Source organism: Perissodus microlepis, chromosome 17 (assembly GCF_051167445.1).
Source record: "Perissodus microlepis isolate ML-2025 ecotype Zambia chromosome 17, ASM5116744v1, whole genome shotgun sequence".
Classification (NCBI taxonomy): domain Eukaryota; kingdom Metazoa; phylum Chordata; class Actinopteri; order Cichliformes; family Cichlidae; genus Perissodus; species Perissodus microlepis.
The window spans coordinates 17,313,349-17,332,666 of record NC_140477.1 but is presented as its reverse complement, the minus strand read 5'-3'; the positions used below and the strand labels follow the sequence as shown (position 1 = coordinate 17,332,666).

Below are 19,318 nucleotides of genomic sequence, written 5' to 3'. Positions count from 1 at the left end.
AACTTCACAACCATATTAAACATGGCTGGTTTTTAATATCCAAACAGAGGCTCAGGGTCCAGGCTTCTCTGTGACTCCTTTATCAAAGAGGCTTGTCACGGTGGTAACCCCTGACCTCTGAAGACTTTAGATTGCACAGTTGTTATCATTCTGCTGCATGGAAGAGCTGAAGATTTTTATCGAGAAAGTCCAGGAGGGAAAGGATTAACACACCAGGAAGGCATAAGGTTGGAGAGAAGGTTAGAGAAGTAAGGCTGGGATGGTGCAGAGGAGAGGCTGTGGATGAAGGTGGAGCTGCCAGGCAGGAGGAAAAGAGGAAGACCTTAGAGAAGATTCTTGGATGTAGTGAAGGCCATGCAGAGGGTTGGAGGAAGCAGGCGAAAGAAGAGCAGACCATCAAACAGGGATTTCTTTTCCTGTTTGACTGTTTATGGTAGAGTTTTGCAGGATATCAGATAGATGGAAAATAGAGGGGAGAATGTTGTCAGCAGACAGTTGTGGATGTTTCTGTGAGACTGTGCTAGAAATGGTCATTGGATTTCTTTTTAATGAAATGAGTTAAATGATAAAACAGCATGCACGGTGTCACGGTAGGAGGAGCTTAAGATGTACGAGTGGGGATAGACACTCCTTCCAGAGAGTTCAGAGAGCTTGTTTCCTTAATAATTTTGTTTTACCCTCAAAACCACCATCTGCCTGGTTTATCTGGTGAACCAGATTGGAGTGGCTGTAGCTCAGGAGGAAGAGCAGGTCAGCTGCTGATCGAAAGGTTGGCTCCCGCAGTTTGCATGCCAAATATCCTTGGGCGTGATACTAACCCCGACTTGCTCTCCGATGCATCCATCGGCGTATGAATGATAGTTAGAAAGCACTCAAAGTATAGATAATACTGCGTATGTGAATGGCTGTGAATGGGTGAATGCGGCATGTTGTACAGAGTGCTTTGAGTACTCCAGGAGAGTAGAAAAGCGCTATATAGGAATCAGTCCATTCACCATTTTACCCTGCCAGTAAATTCCTGCTTCCAACTTCCCATCACCTTCCACGAGTCACCATCCCACAAACACTGATATTTAATTCTGCCCTTTGCGACACAATGATAAGGAGGCCAGGTGCACCCTGAGGACGATCAGTTGACATTAAAGATTAGACTTTTTATAGCTTTTATGGTCTTGTCATTAGAGTAGTTACGTCAGAGATTTAAGCACCTCCATGACTTTTCTATTCACTGCCACCATGAGGCTGTGAGTTCTTTTGGAGAAAGGCCTTGATATTAATTAGACACGATTAGATATAAATTCCATTAAAAAACTCTATTTCCCCAGTTTTGGTGTCAGATTTGTACATTATGTGTCACCACTTGATCCAGTATTTTATCCAGTGCTGTCTTACATTTAGCAAACATCAGCATATTTCAGCCTTTTTGAGTGTTGCTAACACATACCGAGTTACATATATGTGCTGCTTTTGTTTTTGTCATGTAATCTTGAACTGAGGAGCCACATGTGAACTCCTTCGCATCTGCTGTTTGTTTTCAAATTTCTGCACTTGCCAGCATGACTTTGCAAAGATGTGTCTTCCTTAAAACAGCAGCTTGTTTTGACAAGTAACAGCTGGTGTTGAGGGGATTTCCCCGGCAACGGCTCAAACAGGAAATGAGGTCAGACACCAAGACAACAGCGTCACATCTTCTTTTACCAAATGACAAAATAAAAACAACAAACTTCAAGTAATCCCATCATCATCATCATCATCATCATCAGTAGCAGAAAAATAAAATACAAAAGCAAAAAAACAAAAACAGAACAAAACCACGTGCCCAGCCTTAGAAGAAACTTTAGTATAAATCATTTAAAATTATAACAATTGAACAGTTTAAACATCAATAATGCCATTTTTTATGCCATTACCAGAACAGAATCCCAGGGAGGTAAGAAAATAAAGGACATGCATAACCAACGCTGATGATAGACACAGTTTAATTCAAAGTCATGTTTCTACTAAATAGAAAGAGTGATAATAAACGTGTGTGTGTGTGTGTGTTTGTGTGTGTGTGCTGCTCAGAACGAACGTAGCTTACATGAGCACAGTCACTTTCTGGAAATTATCAGTTTGTGGTTTTATTTTACACACATTTTGTCCGTTACGTAATCTGATGAAATTCGGAGGAAGGCCACCGAGTTTGATATCTGGCTTGTGGAAGCCATCCTACAACAAGAAACCTCTGCAGAGAAAGAGAGCAAGACATCGGCTCTGGATGTTTAAAGTGTGGATTCAGTCAAGAAATTCTAAGAACATTCGAAGGGTTTAAACAACACAGCTCTGGAATAAAAGAGTCTTTACTCATCATACGTTTTAACCCTTGGTAAAACAGGGCAGAGAGATCTGATCGATCTGATTGGTTGATAAGAGTGCAGTGAAAATAGACCCAAGCTGTATTCCTACTCCAAATGTTTTTACCGCTCTTAAATTATCCATATATTTTACAAATAGGTGCCTCTGCAGGATTGTCTTTGCACAGGAATAGTTGTGCTTGCAAAGCACCAACACCCTGTCAGTACATATTTACTCATCCCTGAGATAACCATATTAGGATATCTGCTTTCTATGATGCTAAAGGGACTCCAGAGCCAATCTGTGATGTACCGGAAACCTTCTTTCAAACCAACCTCCTGAGGGCAGACCTGAGGGCACAAGTTGCCGACTAATAGTTTGAATTTTGAGGGAAAGGGAGAAAAGCCACTGCAGTAAACGTAAGCTGGGACTTTGGGAGCCAGACTTCTATGATGGCTGATCACGACTCTTTACAATGTCCCCTTAAATAACTGGGAAAGCATCATGTCCTGCAAATATCAGCACGGGTTACTGCAGAGCTCACAGGGTCATTTCAGTGCACTGACATATGTGCTCTCAAAAGAAAAGAACGAACGAAACAAGAATCATTTTCCCAACCAGCACTGAAGCAAAACCGCACATTCAATACTCCTCGGTGCTAAATGCTCGACCGTGTTACAAACATTAATGTAATGTAAATGAGTAACATAGAAATGCAAAAACAAGAAGACATAATCTATTCATATTGCATTGAATATGGCTCAGATTTTAATTTATTCTTAGACAAATGCTGCAACACACACACACACACACACACACACACACACACACACACACACACACACACACACACACACACACACACACACACACACACACACACACACACCAGGAGTACCAGATACACACTATCGAACTGTGAAAAGTTAAAATCTTAGTTTGAAAGAAACATTGCAACGAAAATACCTTAAATCTCCCATTTTTTAAACAGACTCTGGTCTATCGTCCAAAAATGCTTTCAAACGCAAACGGCGGGAACCTTGGGTTAGCGTCATTCCTTTCATACTGGGCTAATACTGGTCCCCTCTCACTATCACTTGGTACGGTCACTGGTTTGATGGTTCAGCGCTAATTTTACCACAAAAAGAGTCCCGTGTTGTTCTGAAATATGAGGGTTTTTTGTTTCGGCTAAGAAATTTCACAAAACGGCTCCCAGAGCAAAACATTTATCACCTTTATCTCACCAAGACAAGCAAAATATTAGAAATATGACAAAGAAAACAAGCACATATCCACAAATGTGACAGAGATCAGCACATTTTAGGCATTTCTATGACACAAATGTGATTTATTTTCCATCAGCTAATGAGCTCATGGTTCCTGAAACGTGTTGTGATTATTCCGTTATTTTTGCACTCTCTGGGATCCCAGAAAGAGCCAAAAAATGCTGCTTTTTGTTATCTACAAGAGATTTTAGCTACTGAAACAACCAGGTGGGATCACTTATGATTTCATAATGTTTCTTTTATGTGTATAATGTCCCAATATAACAGAGTCTTTCAGCTGCATGGCTGAGCAGCTTATGTTTGGTCCATATAGCGTACATGCCTTTCTACAATGTAGTGATTAGAAATGGTCATTTCCAGTAAAATCAAAGCTTATAATACTTAAAAACAGACATATTTAATTAAAAATCTATTAAATGTTACACAATCAGAGTCATAATTGGTTATAAAAATGTCACAGCAGCACATACACAGATATGACTGGAGTCATAAATGATCCCACTCGGTCACTTGTTCCATGTGTTGTTTGTACTTGGAGAAAAAGCCGTAGTTAAAAGAAGTTTTTGAGAAAAGTTCAAAGCTTTCACAATTCATGCAGGTTTGATCTTTTTCTATGAATCTTTACCTAGAACATGTCAAACTGTGTCCATGTTTTGAATTGTTGTGGTTTACTGACAGTGCAAATAGAGCTAAATACTTGTAGCTTCTACCACTGAGAAACACTGACCGATCGGCTAAAGATCAGCGAGGGGGTGATATTTCACTTTCGTTGCACCCATGGGAGCATGAGTGGGGGTTTTCCCCTCGTAGCCGAGAGATTTGCAGGATGAGGATTTGGAGCAAAAACAGTGTGCTGCTTATTTGACATTTGTGCATCAGAAGTCTTTCAATAAACAACACTTTTGGACATTTTTTTAGGAATGTTTGCAGACGGTGAAGTTAAACGAACACTGGAAATTTTGTAACGTCCGAGTGATATTTCGGTCTTTGTCTGGCTTTATTACATTTACACTCGTCTAATATCAGCTTGTGTAATTTTTTGTGTGTGGCTGCTGTGGGGAACATAAAGTCCCTCCATCATGTTTGCCACAATACATTTTTAAACATGCGAATAACTCAATCGCAGCTTTAGTTTAAAGATCTCTTTGCGAACCTCTCAGACTCCAACACATGCCAAGACGTTGGAGAAATGATGCAGTGACGCAGACATAAAATGAAAATAAATGTTAAAAGTGGGCAGAAGCAGATCCTCATTTTAAAAAATCTTTTAAAAACTCATCTGTACACGTAGCTCTGAATCATGGTTTTGTCTGTAGAAAATGTGACACATTTAGTCCACTGAGTGTTCCTGGAAATAATCGGCTGCTTGAAAGAGTCAGAAAGCTCTGTGGAGATGATTTTTGAATCATCTGACAAGCGTTTTGTCATTTTTATGAGTCACGGCGAAGCAACGACTCCGATAGGATAAGAAGTGGCGTTGAGTCGGGACTCGCCAGAAGCCGAAAGCGGAAAACATTACAAGCACTTCAGGACGAGCGCACCCAGGGAGGATATGTTCGTTTTGTTTGTTTTATTTTGTGATGTGTGACTTCGGGGGCAGCACGTGACTGCAAACGCTAGCGTTGCATATTTAATGACATGGGAGTAAGAAAGTTTAGGGAAGGCGTGGAAATCAAACTATGTGACAGATGATGGGAAAATGATTGAAATTTGGGACGAGATGTGACATTACGCTAGTGCAATGTCTTTGGCACAAGTTTTAAGGGACAAACAAAAACTTTTACTGTTCCTACGAGCGCTGAAATGACACTTTATACACTTTAAACCACTGCAGAAGTCTCAGGGAGTAAAATATGCATGAATCCCTTATAAGATGAGAAACAGGTGAACTCACGACGTGTGACGGCTGGTCCAATTGCACTTGCATCCTGATAGTCCTACGATCAGTCATTCACTCAATCGGCACAACCAATAAATAGAATATGAATAAATAAATACAAATAAATAGTAGACCAGTAAAATCTCCTCTGCAGTGCTGCTGCGAGCTGAAGCAGTTCATCTCCTCTGGCTCGTCTCCAACTTCTCCGCCCGAAGAGTCGAATCCAAACGTTTTCCTCTCCACGTCGAGCGCGCAGAGTCCAGAGCGACACAGAGTGCGCGAGCGTGTTCGCGATCACACGGCCGTCTCCAGGTCTTCGTGGCTTGCAGACGATGAGCTCAGGTAGGCGGCGAGCTCAGCGTCTCCATCGGCTTGGTCTGCCGGCGTCTTCCCCTGAAGGAAAGAGACGATTAGAACGGAGCGTGCCTCTCATCCAAAAGGAACGTACAAAAGCGGCAGCATGGATCCGAGGGATGGATTAAAAATGGAAGGTAAGGGGGCAAGGTGTCCCACAGCGAGATCTCTAATCTAGCTAGCATAACGGAGGGCTAATCTGGCCTAAAGAATAAATCATCGTCTTTAAATGGAACCATGGAGGACGCATGTTTAGATGCAACTACATGTCTTACCAAGGTTCTGAGAAGATGACTTTCCACCTTTTACTGTTTAACCCAGTCTGACGAAAGTCATTTTTAGTAATTCTGCAACAAGTTTTTGCTTGTAAGGATTTTTGGTCCTTTAAACAAAATAACTGTGGTGTAAAATGCCCCTTAAAGGCTCTAAAACCTAAAGAAAGTCAGTGAACGTGAGAAACTAAAGAAGCTTTTAATCTTTAAACATGTTTCCAGGTCACAACTGTCCTGGGGAACTTTGCCTCTTTTATTGCAGCCAGTATCGACTGACTTACCTCTTCTTTGCCTGAAAATATAAATGACAATCACACACTTCCCCTCAGGACAAAGATGTGATGCACTGATCTGTTTGGTAAAGCCTGTTTTTTATTGCCATACTTCCTGTTCTTTAAGCTTTTGGTATCAGCTGCTGGCCGATTCCTTTTTCATAGTGAGAGTGACACACCCTGGAAGCCACAAAACCTTTCACTGTAAATCATTTGCGTGACAGCCACTGGTTCGATTCTTTGGGAATTGTATGTGCAGCTGTTTAAAATTGTGTAAAGCGCTTTGAGTGCTCAGAAGAGTAGAAAAGCGCTATATAAGAACCAGTCCATTTACCATTTAAACATCTGTTTACCTGGAAGTTGGTCTTCTCTAGTGACGCCCCGCCCTCGACCAGTAGTCGACACACTGCGTGCTGCTTCCCTGATGCTGCTTTGTGCAATGCAGTGTCACCTCTAGACACGCACACGCACACACGCACACACACACATTCTGGTGATCAGATACAACTCATATATAAAGCTAAAGATCATAGATAAAACGTCACTGTGGTCAGACTGTTCTATACCACACTACACTACAGGATTGAGTTGTCTGCACTCAGGTTCTCACACCATCACTACGTGTGAATTTTAAACAAATAAAAAATGCACATGAATGATACATTTCCCTTCAGAGAAAACGAAACAAAGTACCTCTCTGTGTCTGTTAAATCCAGAAGAACCTTGGAGCCTGAGGAGGGAGAAACAGAGGAAGCGTGAGCAGTGATCTGAACGTATAAATGCTGTTAAACAAGCCAGAAGGTCCAAATCCTCTTTAGTCCATGTTTTCCTGCCCTCAGAACAGTCTTCCACTTTGCCTCAGTGTTTCTGGATCATTTCACATCCAGTATTTATTTTTGGCCTTTGCACACAGAGATTTGTCTAATTTTTTTCAATCTTCTGATGATATCTTGTACTGTAGATGATGCGATATTCGACATCTTTGTAATTTTACATTCAAGAACATGTTTTTCAAATTGTTCCACAATTTCTACATGCAGGTCTTGTGCACAGGTTCACCAATCTGCACCTCATTACTCTCTGAGAAGCTCTTTTTATACCCAATCATCACATTGTTGATGTTCCTCCACTTGTTTCTTTTTCAGCTTTTTTTTTGCCCTCTTCCCAACTTGTTGGAGACATTTTGCTGCGATTAAATTCAAAGTAAGACGAGATTTTTCATGAAATACTAAAACGTGTCAGTTTGAACATTGGATATTGTGAATATCCAGAACTGCTGTTGTGACACTGAGTTGTACACAGCTGTGGGATTTTAACCCTAAACAACCTGAGTCTTTCAGTTTTGTGACTCTGACTGAAAGTAGATCCAGGAGGCTGTTGGAGACGTTCGTTTACAGTAACACAGATATTTATTTAACATGCACTTTCTCACCTTGCTGCAGTATGTAGCGGACCAGGTCTGCGTGTCCGCTCTGAGCAGCTAAATGCAACGCTGAACAACCCCCAGAGTCTCGGACCAACAAATTGACGCCTCGATCCACACACTGTGAGAGCTGCAGAGGCCGACAGGAAGACACGATTTCAAGATTTTCAACATCAACCAGGATTCTTAAAAACAGGAACAAAGAAAGAGCAAATCTTTCTTGATAGAAAAACCTGATTGTTCTTTCTTGATAAAAGCACTGAAAATCTATTTCTATATGTTATTTCATTTATTTTTTTAGACCCCAATTCTTTTTTCATCCTCCACTTTCCAAACACACACTCTCAGACATGCCAAGCATTCAGCTAACAGCTCTTTGGTAATCACCTTGTTGTTGTTTGTCAAAGAACAACAAGGTGATTACTAAGATGTTAGCTTTGGTATTCTTCAAGAGAAATGGGAACAAATTAAGTGGGTTTTTTGTGACAAAGTGCCTAAGGATAATTTTTAAACTTGCTACCTTGAGAGGACGCCTCTCTGTGTAGACACAAGAGTGGTTATTGATTAATGATTGGTCCACACAAATCAGAACTCTTCCCCTGTTTTTGGTGACATAAAAGGCCAAAATACACCCATACATGTGGGCATCCCACTGCTATCACTTTTAGTTTCCTTTCCTTAGATTCCTTTAATTTATCCGAATAAGTCCTCTCATTAACCATCTGCTATAGTGCCCCTTCCATTTCTGTCCTGGACTATGAGCCATGCCAAAACCAGTTTAAAGCATTTTCTCAAACATCAATAATCTGTTTTTTGGGGAGTTTTTTCTGACTCTGCTCATTTCTAGCTGCATACTTCAATTCTTTGTTCTTTGTTTTGCTTTTTGTTTTTGTTGTTATCAGTTCTTGAAACAGCCCCTTAGCTCATCCTCTGTCTGGAACAACCTGTTTTAGTTCCTCCTACTTTAAGCCAAGTTTCATTGCCCCATGAAGGATGTCTGGTCTGATACAGAACCAAGAGAGGGAAAAACCATCACATGTACACATGACAGAAACAAGAAACTGTGGGATTTCCTCCCTTTAGAAGGTGTTACTGTCATGGCTGACAGGGAACTTTGTAAGAATGCCTGTAGTATGAGTCACAGCATGCCCATAATTTAAAAAAAAAAAAGGATCCTGTGGTGTTTGGAGTGATGCATAATTTAACCTTTTCATGACTTAAGAAACTGCTGAGTCTTTGTTGATCGGCTGGGCAAAGGGAATTTTAATGTTGTGCAACATTAAACCACAGAAACTAATTCTGCAGTGGCTAACACACAGGCTAGTAACAGGTCATCCTCAGGCCGTGACAGAGTGGATGTGAATTACCGTGGAGAGGTCCCCAGAACTTGCAGCTGTCAGCAGAGCTGTGAACACACAAACACAAAGCAGTCACTGTCTTCCTCTTTTCTGCAGCTGTCTCTGTGCTCAAACACTGTTTACAGCAGAAAAACAATGCAGGGATCTTTTTCTCAGTAACAGATAATTAAGGTGACCTATTGTTTGAAGGGAGCATCAGCCTGAGTCTGTCCACAGGGCTCTATTTTAACTTTGCTCCACTTTCTTACAAAGGTGAAGGCTGAGGTGTTTTTTCCACACAGGAGAAAAATTCCTCTTGTCTCGAGGCATCATGCTGCTTTGAACAGCCCAACTAGAAACACTTAATGACAGCATTAATCTCAGGGAAACTGAAACTCCAGCACTTAATGTGTGTCTGGAGCATTTACGGATAAGGATTTCATAATTAGCGATTGACCGTCGGAGCTGCTTTTAGGAAAATAATTAAATAAACGTGTTAAAAGCAATACATTTCGATCCAAGCAAGGCGCTTCTAAAATCGGAAATTGGCACAAGTAGAAAAAAAGCAGCAGAACTGGAAGCACAAGGAACAACCGGTTCTCTGGGAGAACTGGGGAGTCCCGGGAATATGGATGACTGTTTATTGGCACGTGACTCTGTAAACAGGGCACGCAAACACCGTTCCACAGTGTGTTCAGAAGTGTGAACACACTGAAGAAAGCAAATCAATTTACCAAAGAGAGAAACCTGTAAAGAAAAGTCCCAAACTGCCCATCTCCATAAGAAAATGGAAAAAGTTTGCTCAGTCTTATTTTTCAGGAAGAAAACAAAAGCAAATGAGGAAACTATCTGTCTGAGAAGCGTTTTACTTTTAGTTTCTAAAGTTGAGACATGCCCTAATCTATGAGTCATAGCAAAGGTCAACCCGTGACTTCCACCTGACAACTCACAACCAGCTGATGTTTACGGTTTACATTCACTGCATTACATTTAATCAAATCAGGCAAATATTTACCCTCATACTCTGAATATTACAACTTACAGGCCAATCACTTTACATTTAATGTGCCCTTTTGTACCAGGTAAGTACAGGAGAGTAATTAGAGGGCTGGAAAACTCCTTAAAATATGACAAAATTACAGAAAGAATCAAAGCAGGAAGATGAGCCTGGCTTAGAAGTTGCTTCTGTTTAAAAAACAAAACAAAAAACATCAATATACACCAGTTACCAGGGAGTTTTTCCTTCCCACAGTCGCCTGTCATCTGATTGCTGGACTTTACTCTCCATAAAGCACTTTAAGGAAATTTTTATTGTATTTTTGTTTTGTTGTAATAACTAGAAATGAATTTATACAACAAAGTTTAACCTTGCCTGTTGTGTTTTTGGAGAAATCTCTTACTTTCAGGCTCCTTAAAAAGTTAAACTTTAATATTGTGACACTGACTGTGTGTCTGTGCGTGCGTGCGTGTGATACCTTGTTCGTCTGATGTCAACGGAGCGCTGCAAACAGAAAACAAAGACAGCGTTAATAAGATATGTAGATAACACTTTCCAGTGCTTACACAATGTTAGTATCGCGTAACCGTGGAAACCTTCGTATTCTCATCAGATAGAAGTGATCTTTGAGCAGATGCAAGTGCAAAGTTATGGCCACATCTGTTAATTATAAATGTTGAAGAGAAATGATCTGATGTTCAGCCTCAAATACACGTTTGCTTTAGTTTTGATGTCCCATCTGAGAGGGCTTCTTCTTCTAAGCAATAATTCAAAGATGTGTGTCTGTGAAGAGTTATGAATGCACTCCATCCTTTCACCTAAACATGGTCACTTCTGGCTCCAAAGAAAACAGCGTGGCGGCAGCTAAAACGCAGGGGTGACGCTGCGGTGGCTACGTGTGATGTCACTCGCCCTCTTTCAGATGCATCAGGGGGATCTGCCTCGCCTGGGAGCAGAAAGACGTTGCTTCTCCCAAATCGCTTGCTGCTTCATTATGAATAAATGTTTTCTCATTTGCATTTTAGGTATGGAAACTATTTGATACCCAGGATAAGAAAGGTGATCACACAGTAGGTAAAACAAAACGTTCATGTGGAGCGTGACCTCCCAGAGATAGTTTTCTCTGTAATCCTTCTTTTGTCTACTCTGTCCAGAGGTGAGGGGAGCAGATAAAATGCACAGGGCCGTGCCGGCTGCATCATATACAATGACACGATTCACTCGCATCACGCAATGTCAGTTCTGCCGTTTGAACCCATCCACCACCTCAGCATCCACCTCCAAGGGATAGTCACTCTTCACTGCCCAGTTTTCTATTAGCAGGTCAGAGAATAGATGCTAAACTCTGCCTGCATTCAGCTGCTCACTGACTGAACAGCTCTGAAGACCAAGACAGAAGATGATCCTAGAGGCTCGAGCGCTGCACTCCAAAACACTCGGGAGGGAGAAAACTTCTCCACAAAGTGCGTGCATGGAGTTTTCTGGTTCAGATATCTTCAAAAAACCAACCAAACAAACAAACAAAAAAAAAACAGATGGTGTCTCCTAAATTTCCTTTTTTAAAATTTAATATGTATCTGGGAAAATATGACATAATTCTCACCTGCTACGTTTTTCTGATCACACCAGGAGTAAAAACGCATGCAAAAATTGCTTAATAATTGTTCACGTCATTCATATATTTATTTAATTGAGGTGCATGAATGACCACCGTACAGAAGAGGCTCCTGACCTCAGTGAGTCACCTCTATCTGCTGACTTACCCGGCAGTGGGCTCCACCACCAGATCAGGCATCCCCGCGGACGAGCCCTGGCCCAGCACTGGAGCTTCGTGGTCCAGGATGAACACTTCATCCTGACAGATTTCTGTCACGAAATGCAGATGCTCCTAAAACAAAACCCCCAAACCCCCAGAGAACCAGGAAAGAAAGAAGGAACGTGAGGAAGAAAATGCACCTGGAAACAAGCTTTGTGAATTCTGAAGCAGCAGGAGAGTCAAAAATACCTGAGCCTTGTCGATGCGATAGAAGCGGTCGGCTGACGTGGCTGCAGAGAAGGAACACGCAGTTACGCGACATAAAACGTCTGTAAAGCTGCATTCATCAAAATCCCTGCAGGGTTTTATGATACCCAAATAATCTTTTATGATTTTAGAAAAAGCTTCAACGACTTTCATTTTTATCGGATAATTTAGTTTATAACTCAAGTCCTTTGATGAAAGCATGCAGTTCATTTTAATTAAGATTTAAAATGAATTGAAAATAAAGTTAATATGATACAAAAACACATTTACTGATCACTTACCAACTATAAAAACACAAAGAATCTAAAATCAATATGAAGTCGATATGATCGTTTTTTGGGATATTTATTCAAATAAAATGCATCACTGTCCACAATAATAATAAACCTTTTTTGAGCTACTTGTGGCTTTTGAAACTTGAAACTTTTGACGCCCCCCTGTGGGCATTCTTTGCAAGTTAGCAAACATTACACATTCAGCCTGGGATCAACTAATACTAGACTTGTAGTCAAGACCGCCTAAACCAAGACCAAGACAAAACCAAGACAATACCAAGACCAGAGGGTATCGAGACCAAGACAAGACAGACCAGGTGGAGACCAAGACAAAGTCGAGACGAGACGGAGACTAAAAAGTCTTTAAACTGCAGCCTGATGCTGCTTCGTTTACAGGTGTCAGGCATATTTATGTGTTTTTGCGATGCACTCACACAGTTGTATCACCTGCTGTGGCGCCCCCTTGTGTCAAGTGAACCAATACAAGCAGCTTTTGAAGGAATTTGTGACCTTTGTTCTTAAAAAGCACAAAATAAATAAACTTTACCCTACTTTCAGGACTGGAGTCTGAATGCATTATTGTGTTTGACACTTTACTAAAGGATGTGATGGATAACTGACTAGTTTGGTGACTAGTTGAAGGCTTTAAGAAGCTATGTGTACGGTTTACAGACATAAATAATTCTGTAACAGCATCTTAGTAGAAATTTAACTCTCAAGGAGGGAAGAAAAAGCATTTTAAAACCTTACTTTGAGTCAAAGTCTGCAAGCTGGCAACCCTATACATGCAGTTTTTGTGTTTTGGGGACCACTGAAATTAAACTTAATTTAATTAACTGCCACAACAGGTGCATGAAGATGTTACCGAGATCCTTCTAGAAGGACTCTGATCCAGTTTAAGGTGTTTCAGTCACTCACAATCCAAGAAGCTCCAGTTGGGAGACAGTCTGCTGGTTGAACTGGTCCGAGGGACACCTCTGCTTTCATCCTGGAGGCAAAGAGACAAATGTTGTGATCGTCGCCTTTTTTTTTTTATTGAACAATGAACTGAATGTAACAGGGTTCAATCAGGAGATTAATCAGAGTAAAGATGAAGCAAAAGACAGAACACGTGAGAAAGACAAAAGTGCTGTTTACGAGTGTTTTGTAGCGTGGCAGAGATGAGCAAGACAATAAGACAGCATGTAGTGCATATCTATGAGTTGTTTTTAGGGATTTTACCACTCTAAGGGTTACTCTAAGGATTTTAGAGTGGGTGCCAGCCTGTAACAGATAAAGTTAGTTTATATTATTTAGCTATTATTTAGCCAAATGCTTATGAGCTGCCAGCCACCTAAAAATGTTAAACTCTCAGATGACTGTCCAAATGTTTCAGTGTTTCTCAACCCTCACAGAAAGACACCCCAAAGTCATATACCTGGTAGTGCACTCTGTGGCCAGTAGATGGTGCCTGGTGTAAATCCTAGCAAGCACACAGCAGACAGGTTTCAAGGTTAACAAAGAGCCAGAAGCATTTACACAAAAAACACCAACAGCTTCTACACATTTTACATTCAGTCACATGAGACAGACAGCTAAAGAGCACCTCTGCGTTCCCGGCAGTGCCGGTCATTCATCCATCTATAAATAACTGAGAAAGGAGCGGCGACGCTGCTGCGTGGATCATGAAATAATGATGAAGAGGAGGAAACAGGAGAAAAGGAGAACAAGGGAGGCAATTAAAGTGACGATGATGATGATGGTGGTAAAGCTAGAGACTTGCCTCTTGTAATCTGTCAATATAAAGTCTGCAAGTCTCCAGGTCACAGTCCCCCCTCACCACCACTATGCCAACAGGGATGGCTGAGAAAAAACAAAACAAAACACAGACACATGTTAGAGCTTTAGGGTAATTACAGTAAAGATTTATCAACACATGGTATCCACAGCTGATCACCTACACTAAGAAAATTATTTTTCTGCACTAGAAATCTTCAGAAATATGTTTAAATATGAAAACGTGGTGCCAGGCTGCAGAAACGTAAATGTTGGACATTTTTGTCATGTGATTAGGAATAAAATATTCTATAAATAAGGCTTTGAACTGAACATAAACAAACAAACAAACATGTCTGTACAGGAATACAGCAGTGAAATTAGAGCTGGTACAAAACCAGCCTGTATGGAAAGTTTCCTCCTTCATAACCAAAACGCATCCATTTGTTCATGTAAAGCTTAAAGTTATGTTTCATGTATCCTGTTGATGCCTTTTGGAATTTGCCTTTTTAATGGTTTATTTGACAAACAGTGTGACTTACAGTACTTACGCTAATTTAGTCTTAAGATGTAATTCAGCTTTAGTGGAATTCTTTATCTTAGCAATAACAAACAGGTTAGCAGGTATCTGCTAGCTATACAGGGAGTGCAGAATTATTAGGCAAGTTGTATTTTTGAGGAATAATTTTATTATTGAACAACAACCATGTTCTCAATGAACCCAAAAAACTCATTAATATCAAAGCTGAATGTTTTTGGAAGTAGTTTTTAGTTTGTTTTTAGTTTTAGCTATTTTAGGGGGATATCTGTGTGTGCAGGTGACTATTACTGTGCATAATTATTAGGCAACTTAACAAAAAACAAATATATACCCATTTCAATTATTTATTTTTACCAGTGAAACCAATATAACATCTCCACATTCACAAATATACATTTCTGACATTCAAAAACAAAACAAAAACAAATCAGCGACCAATATAGCCACCTTTCTTTGCAAGGACACTCAAAAGCCTGCCATCCATGGATTCTGTCAGTGTTTTGATCTGTTCACCATCAACATTGCGTGCAGCAGCAACCACAGCCTCCCAGACACTGTTCAGAGAGGTGTACTGTTTTCCCTCCTTGTAAATCTCACATTTGATGATGGACCACAGGTTCTCAATGGGGTTCAGATCAGGTGAACAAGGTGGCCATGTCATTAGTTTTTCTTCTTTTATACCCTTTCTTGCCAGCCACGCTGTGGAGTACTTGGACGCGTGTGATGGAGCATTGTCCTGCATGAAAATCATGTTTTTCTTGAAGGATGCAGACTTCTTCCTGTACCACTGCTTGAAGAAGGTGTCTTCCAGAAACTGGCAGTAGGACTGGGAGTTGAGCTTGACTCCATCCTCAACCCGAAAAGGCCCCACAAGCTCATCTTTGATGATACCAGCCCAAACCAGTACTCCACCTCCACCTTGCTGGCGTCTGAGTCGGACTGGAGCTCTCTGCCCTTTACCAATCCAGCCACGGGCCCATCCATCTGGCCCATCAAGACTCACTCTCATTTCATCAGTCCATAAAACCTTAGAAAAATCAGTCTTGAGATATTTCTTGGCCCAGTCTTGACGTTTCAGCTTGTGTGTCTTGTTCAGTGGTGGTCGTCTTTCAGCCTTTCTTACCTTGGCCATGTCTCTGAGTATTGCACACCTTGTGCTTTTGGGCACTCCAGTGATGTTGCAGCTCTGAAATATGGCCAAACTGGTGGCAAGTGGCATGTTGGCAGCTGCACGCTTGACTTTTCTCAGTTCATGGGCAGTTATTTTGCGCCTTGGTTTTTCCACATGCTTCTTGCGACCCTGTTGACTATTTTGAATGAAACGCTTGATTGTTCGATGATCACGCTTCAGAAGCTTTGCAATTTTGAGACTGCTGCATCCCTCTGCAAGATATCTCACTATTTTTGACTTTTCTGAGCCTGTCAAGTCCTTCTTTTGACCCATTTTGCCAAAGGAAAGGACGTTGCCTAATAATTATGCACACCTGATATACGGTGTTGATGTCATTAGACCACACCCCTTCTCATTACAGAGATGCACATCACCTAATATGCTTAATTGGCAGTAGGCTTTCGAGCCTATACAGCTTGGAGTAAGACAACATGAATGAAGAGGATGATGTGGACAAAATACTCATTTGCCTAATAATTCTGCACTCCCTGTATGTGTGTCAGAAAGTTGGTTTGGCTAAAAACAAATGAGCTACAAAATTCTGCAGCTGGTGACCCACAATTTATACAAAAAGTCAGATTAAAGCTGATTTCTTTTTTAATTTAAGAGACACAGAGAGCCTTACATATGTCTCGTAGCCGCTCCTTGTCATACTGCAGCCTGTCGTACTCTTGGAGGCTGATCCGGTTCACTCGAAGACGCAGACGATCTGGAACTGCGTGAGGACTGGAAAAAGCACACACACACACACGTGCATGTACATGCACACACGCACACACACGCACAGATCAGACATGCCCGAGCAGACAATGAGAAAGGCATACAGATGCATACATGCACGCACAGACACAACTGGACACAACGCAAAACAGATCTGAGCTTTTATTTAAATATAAATATAACTGAGTGTCTGCACACCTGAATGAGTGGCAGCTCGATCAGAGGAGAAAACTACGTAAAAACAAACAAACAACTGAGCTGAACTCCTGCACTTCATTATTGACGATGTTTTGGTCCGTCTGACTTTCAGTGAAAGTGATCTCATGCTGAGATGCTGCCCACGTACCTGACGAAGGCTGGACAGACCAAAACACTGGAATCGAATAAATATTTCAGCAGTAAGCAGCACAGTGGAGTTCAGCTCAGCTGCTTTTACCTGATATTTAATTCCTCCTCTGTCTTCTTTCGTTCATGTGAAAACAGATCTATGAGCTCTGACATTATAAAAGACATCTGCACAGGTGTTTGAGAATCACACGTCCACAGAGCCTTAAAAGCTCTAACTCAATAATCTTACCTGCAAAGGGACAGAAAGCGTTTGAAATTACAACAGTTACATGACTCTTGTTACTCAGAGCACAACATTAAGACACTTTACAGGGTCTGGACGTCAAGCGAGAGGCTCGGTTCAGGTAAAGTTAAAGGGACTACAGCGAGGGAAACATTAAGACAAAAGACAGAAGCACACTGAGGAGTGGACAGGCTTTTATCGGCATGCTGCCACGCACTCTTTCTCTCTCTGTCGCTCTCTTCCAGCCTGTGTAACACAAACACCAACAGCCAGCACGACACAGCAGGGTTTGACCAATACCGCTATTTGAGCATTTCAAATCTGGGGTTCTCAAAATGGGGTTCATGGACCCTCACAGCCAACACGTCCAACAGGACAAATCTGGGCTTATAAAATAAGGACATTACGACTCCTGTCTGTTACATCTACCTCTCTCAGGTTGCTGTCTTTCTGATTAGCCACCGCTGCTAACGAGCACAGAGGAACATTAGTCAGGGTGTCCTTGGATAACCGTCTCCCCTCTATGAGTTCCCTGCACCTAAAAGCTCAAAAAGCGCCACTTTAAATGAGTTGGGAATCCTAATGCAGAGCCTCTTTCAATGTTGGGACTTTGTCCTGATTTGCCCTTCCTCGCATTAAACATGCAGCAGGAGACAGCCCACGTCAGACTCTTCCTCGCTCCTGGGAATACTCTACTTGGTTCAGGTGAGGGTACTGCCTGAGTTCAGCATGCAGGAGGCTCACTCGTGGTGAATGTACCGGTCATTACCCGTGAGTTTGTACTAAAGTGTTGGCAGGTTAAAGAGCGTGTCATGTTTGAAAGGCCTGGTTGGACATTTACGTTTCTTCATCAGTGTGATTGTTATTAAGGCTTTTTTTAAACACAACTTTCAAGGAAATATCACTTTCTCTTGTATCATGATTAGGGTGAGGACTTAAGATTGGGTGGGGCCCGTGGGATTTTCTGATTTTAAAATGGGTCGCAGCTTTTCTGCTTCATCCTTTTGTTCAGTAGCCAAAGCTTTGACTGAGCACCACCTCCAATACTACAAATAAAAACTGTTAAATGAACAAATAAAGTCAAATATTTTATAATTTGCTATCATTAAAATCATCATAACTGACCACAAAAAGCTGGGAAGATGCCAACTGCTGATTTTGTCGTGTTAAATATTGGTCAAAGCCTGATGGATCAATAAAGACACAACGCTGTCAACACATTTACTCACACGGACAGAAACATCCATCCATCCGGTCACAGAGGGCTCAGGTACTTACACAGAGAAGGAGTCGGGGGGAGCAGAGAGGCGGCGCAGATCAGCTGCACACACCTTCTGAATACTACGGCCGCACACACACGCGCACACACACACACACACACACACACAGAAGAGAGGAGGAACGTATGACGGGGGGAGATGAGGGGGGGGGGGGGGGGAAGAGAAAATGACGAGGAGGGGAAAGGAAATGAAAAAAAGAGGAGGGGAAGGAGACAAGGTAAAGAAAAGAAAAGAAATAATTAAAGATCACACCGGCGTGTGTGTTGGAGGAATGAAGAAGTGAATATGAAGGAAGACAAAAGAAGAAGAAGAAGAAGAAGAAGAACAGGAGGAACAGACGGAGAAAAGCCCAGAGGTAAGTGGACAAACATTGATAGCACAGTAGCAGTACAGACAGTCGATAAGTTCAGCTACAGAAAGTCATCACCCTCTACTCTTCCTGCTCTCACATGCACACAGTTCCTGTAGCTGACACGGTTTAAAATACACACAGATAAAGACAGAGATATACATGAAGAGATATTAGTGCTACGGGGATGGAGGAGGGTTAGTAGTCTCGTGATTCTCTTTGTGCAGGAGGAAATCACAAGGCAGCACTGCCACTCCTGAAACAGATCAATAAGCATCTCCTGTTCACGGGAAACTGCCAGTGTCACGTGTCAGCGTGTCATCCATGCTCTTGTTTGGATTAATTTGATTACACGTCCCTCCTTTGACTTGGTCTGGCGTGCTGTACGGAGATGTGGGAGACTGACGAGTGAATGTCAGCTCCTGCTAAACAGACTGTGTGACTCATTCAGATTTTTTACAACGCTGCTGGCCTAGATC

General features: G+C 41.6%; 1 protein-coding gene across 4 annotated transcripts in view; it reads right to left on the bottom strand.

Moving 5' to 3' along the window:
• Positions 1-1,675: 1,675 nt before the first annotated feature.
• dgki (diacylglycerol kinase, iota) overlaps positions 1,676-19,318 on the bottom strand; it is a 93,585-nt gene continuing 75,942 nt past the window's right edge. For 2 of the 4 annotated variants that reach the window (XM_084909838.1, XM_084909837.1), the window contains exons 22-34: positions 18,489-18,551; positions 16,545-16,645; positions 14,215-14,294; positions 13,870-13,914; positions 13,371-13,440; positions 12,160-12,200; positions 11,918-12,042; positions 10,633-10,658; positions 9,188-9,225; positions 7,830-7,950; positions 7,091-7,127; positions 6,751-6,850; positions 1,676-5,892 (exon numbers count right to left, since the gene is read on the bottom strand). In XM_084909838.1, the coding sequence (XP_084765964.1) occupies positions 5,794-5,892; positions 6,751-6,850; positions 7,091-7,127; positions 7,830-7,950; positions 9,188-9,225; positions 10,633-10,658; positions 11,918-12,042; positions 12,160-12,200; positions 13,371-13,440; positions 13,870-13,914; positions 14,215-14,294; positions 16,545-16,645; positions 18,489-18,551 (946 nt within the window). In that variant the 3' untranslated portion in view covers positions 1,676-5,793. The remainder of the gene's footprint in view (positions 5,893-6,750; positions 6,851-7,090; positions 7,128-7,829; positions 7,951-9,187; positions 9,226-10,632; positions 10,659-11,917; positions 12,043-12,159; positions 12,201-13,370; positions 13,441-13,869; positions 13,915-14,214; positions 14,295-16,544; positions 16,646-18,488; positions 18,552-19,318) is intronic. The other 2 variants (XM_084909839.1, XM_084909840.1) reach the window with 2 other exon arrangements.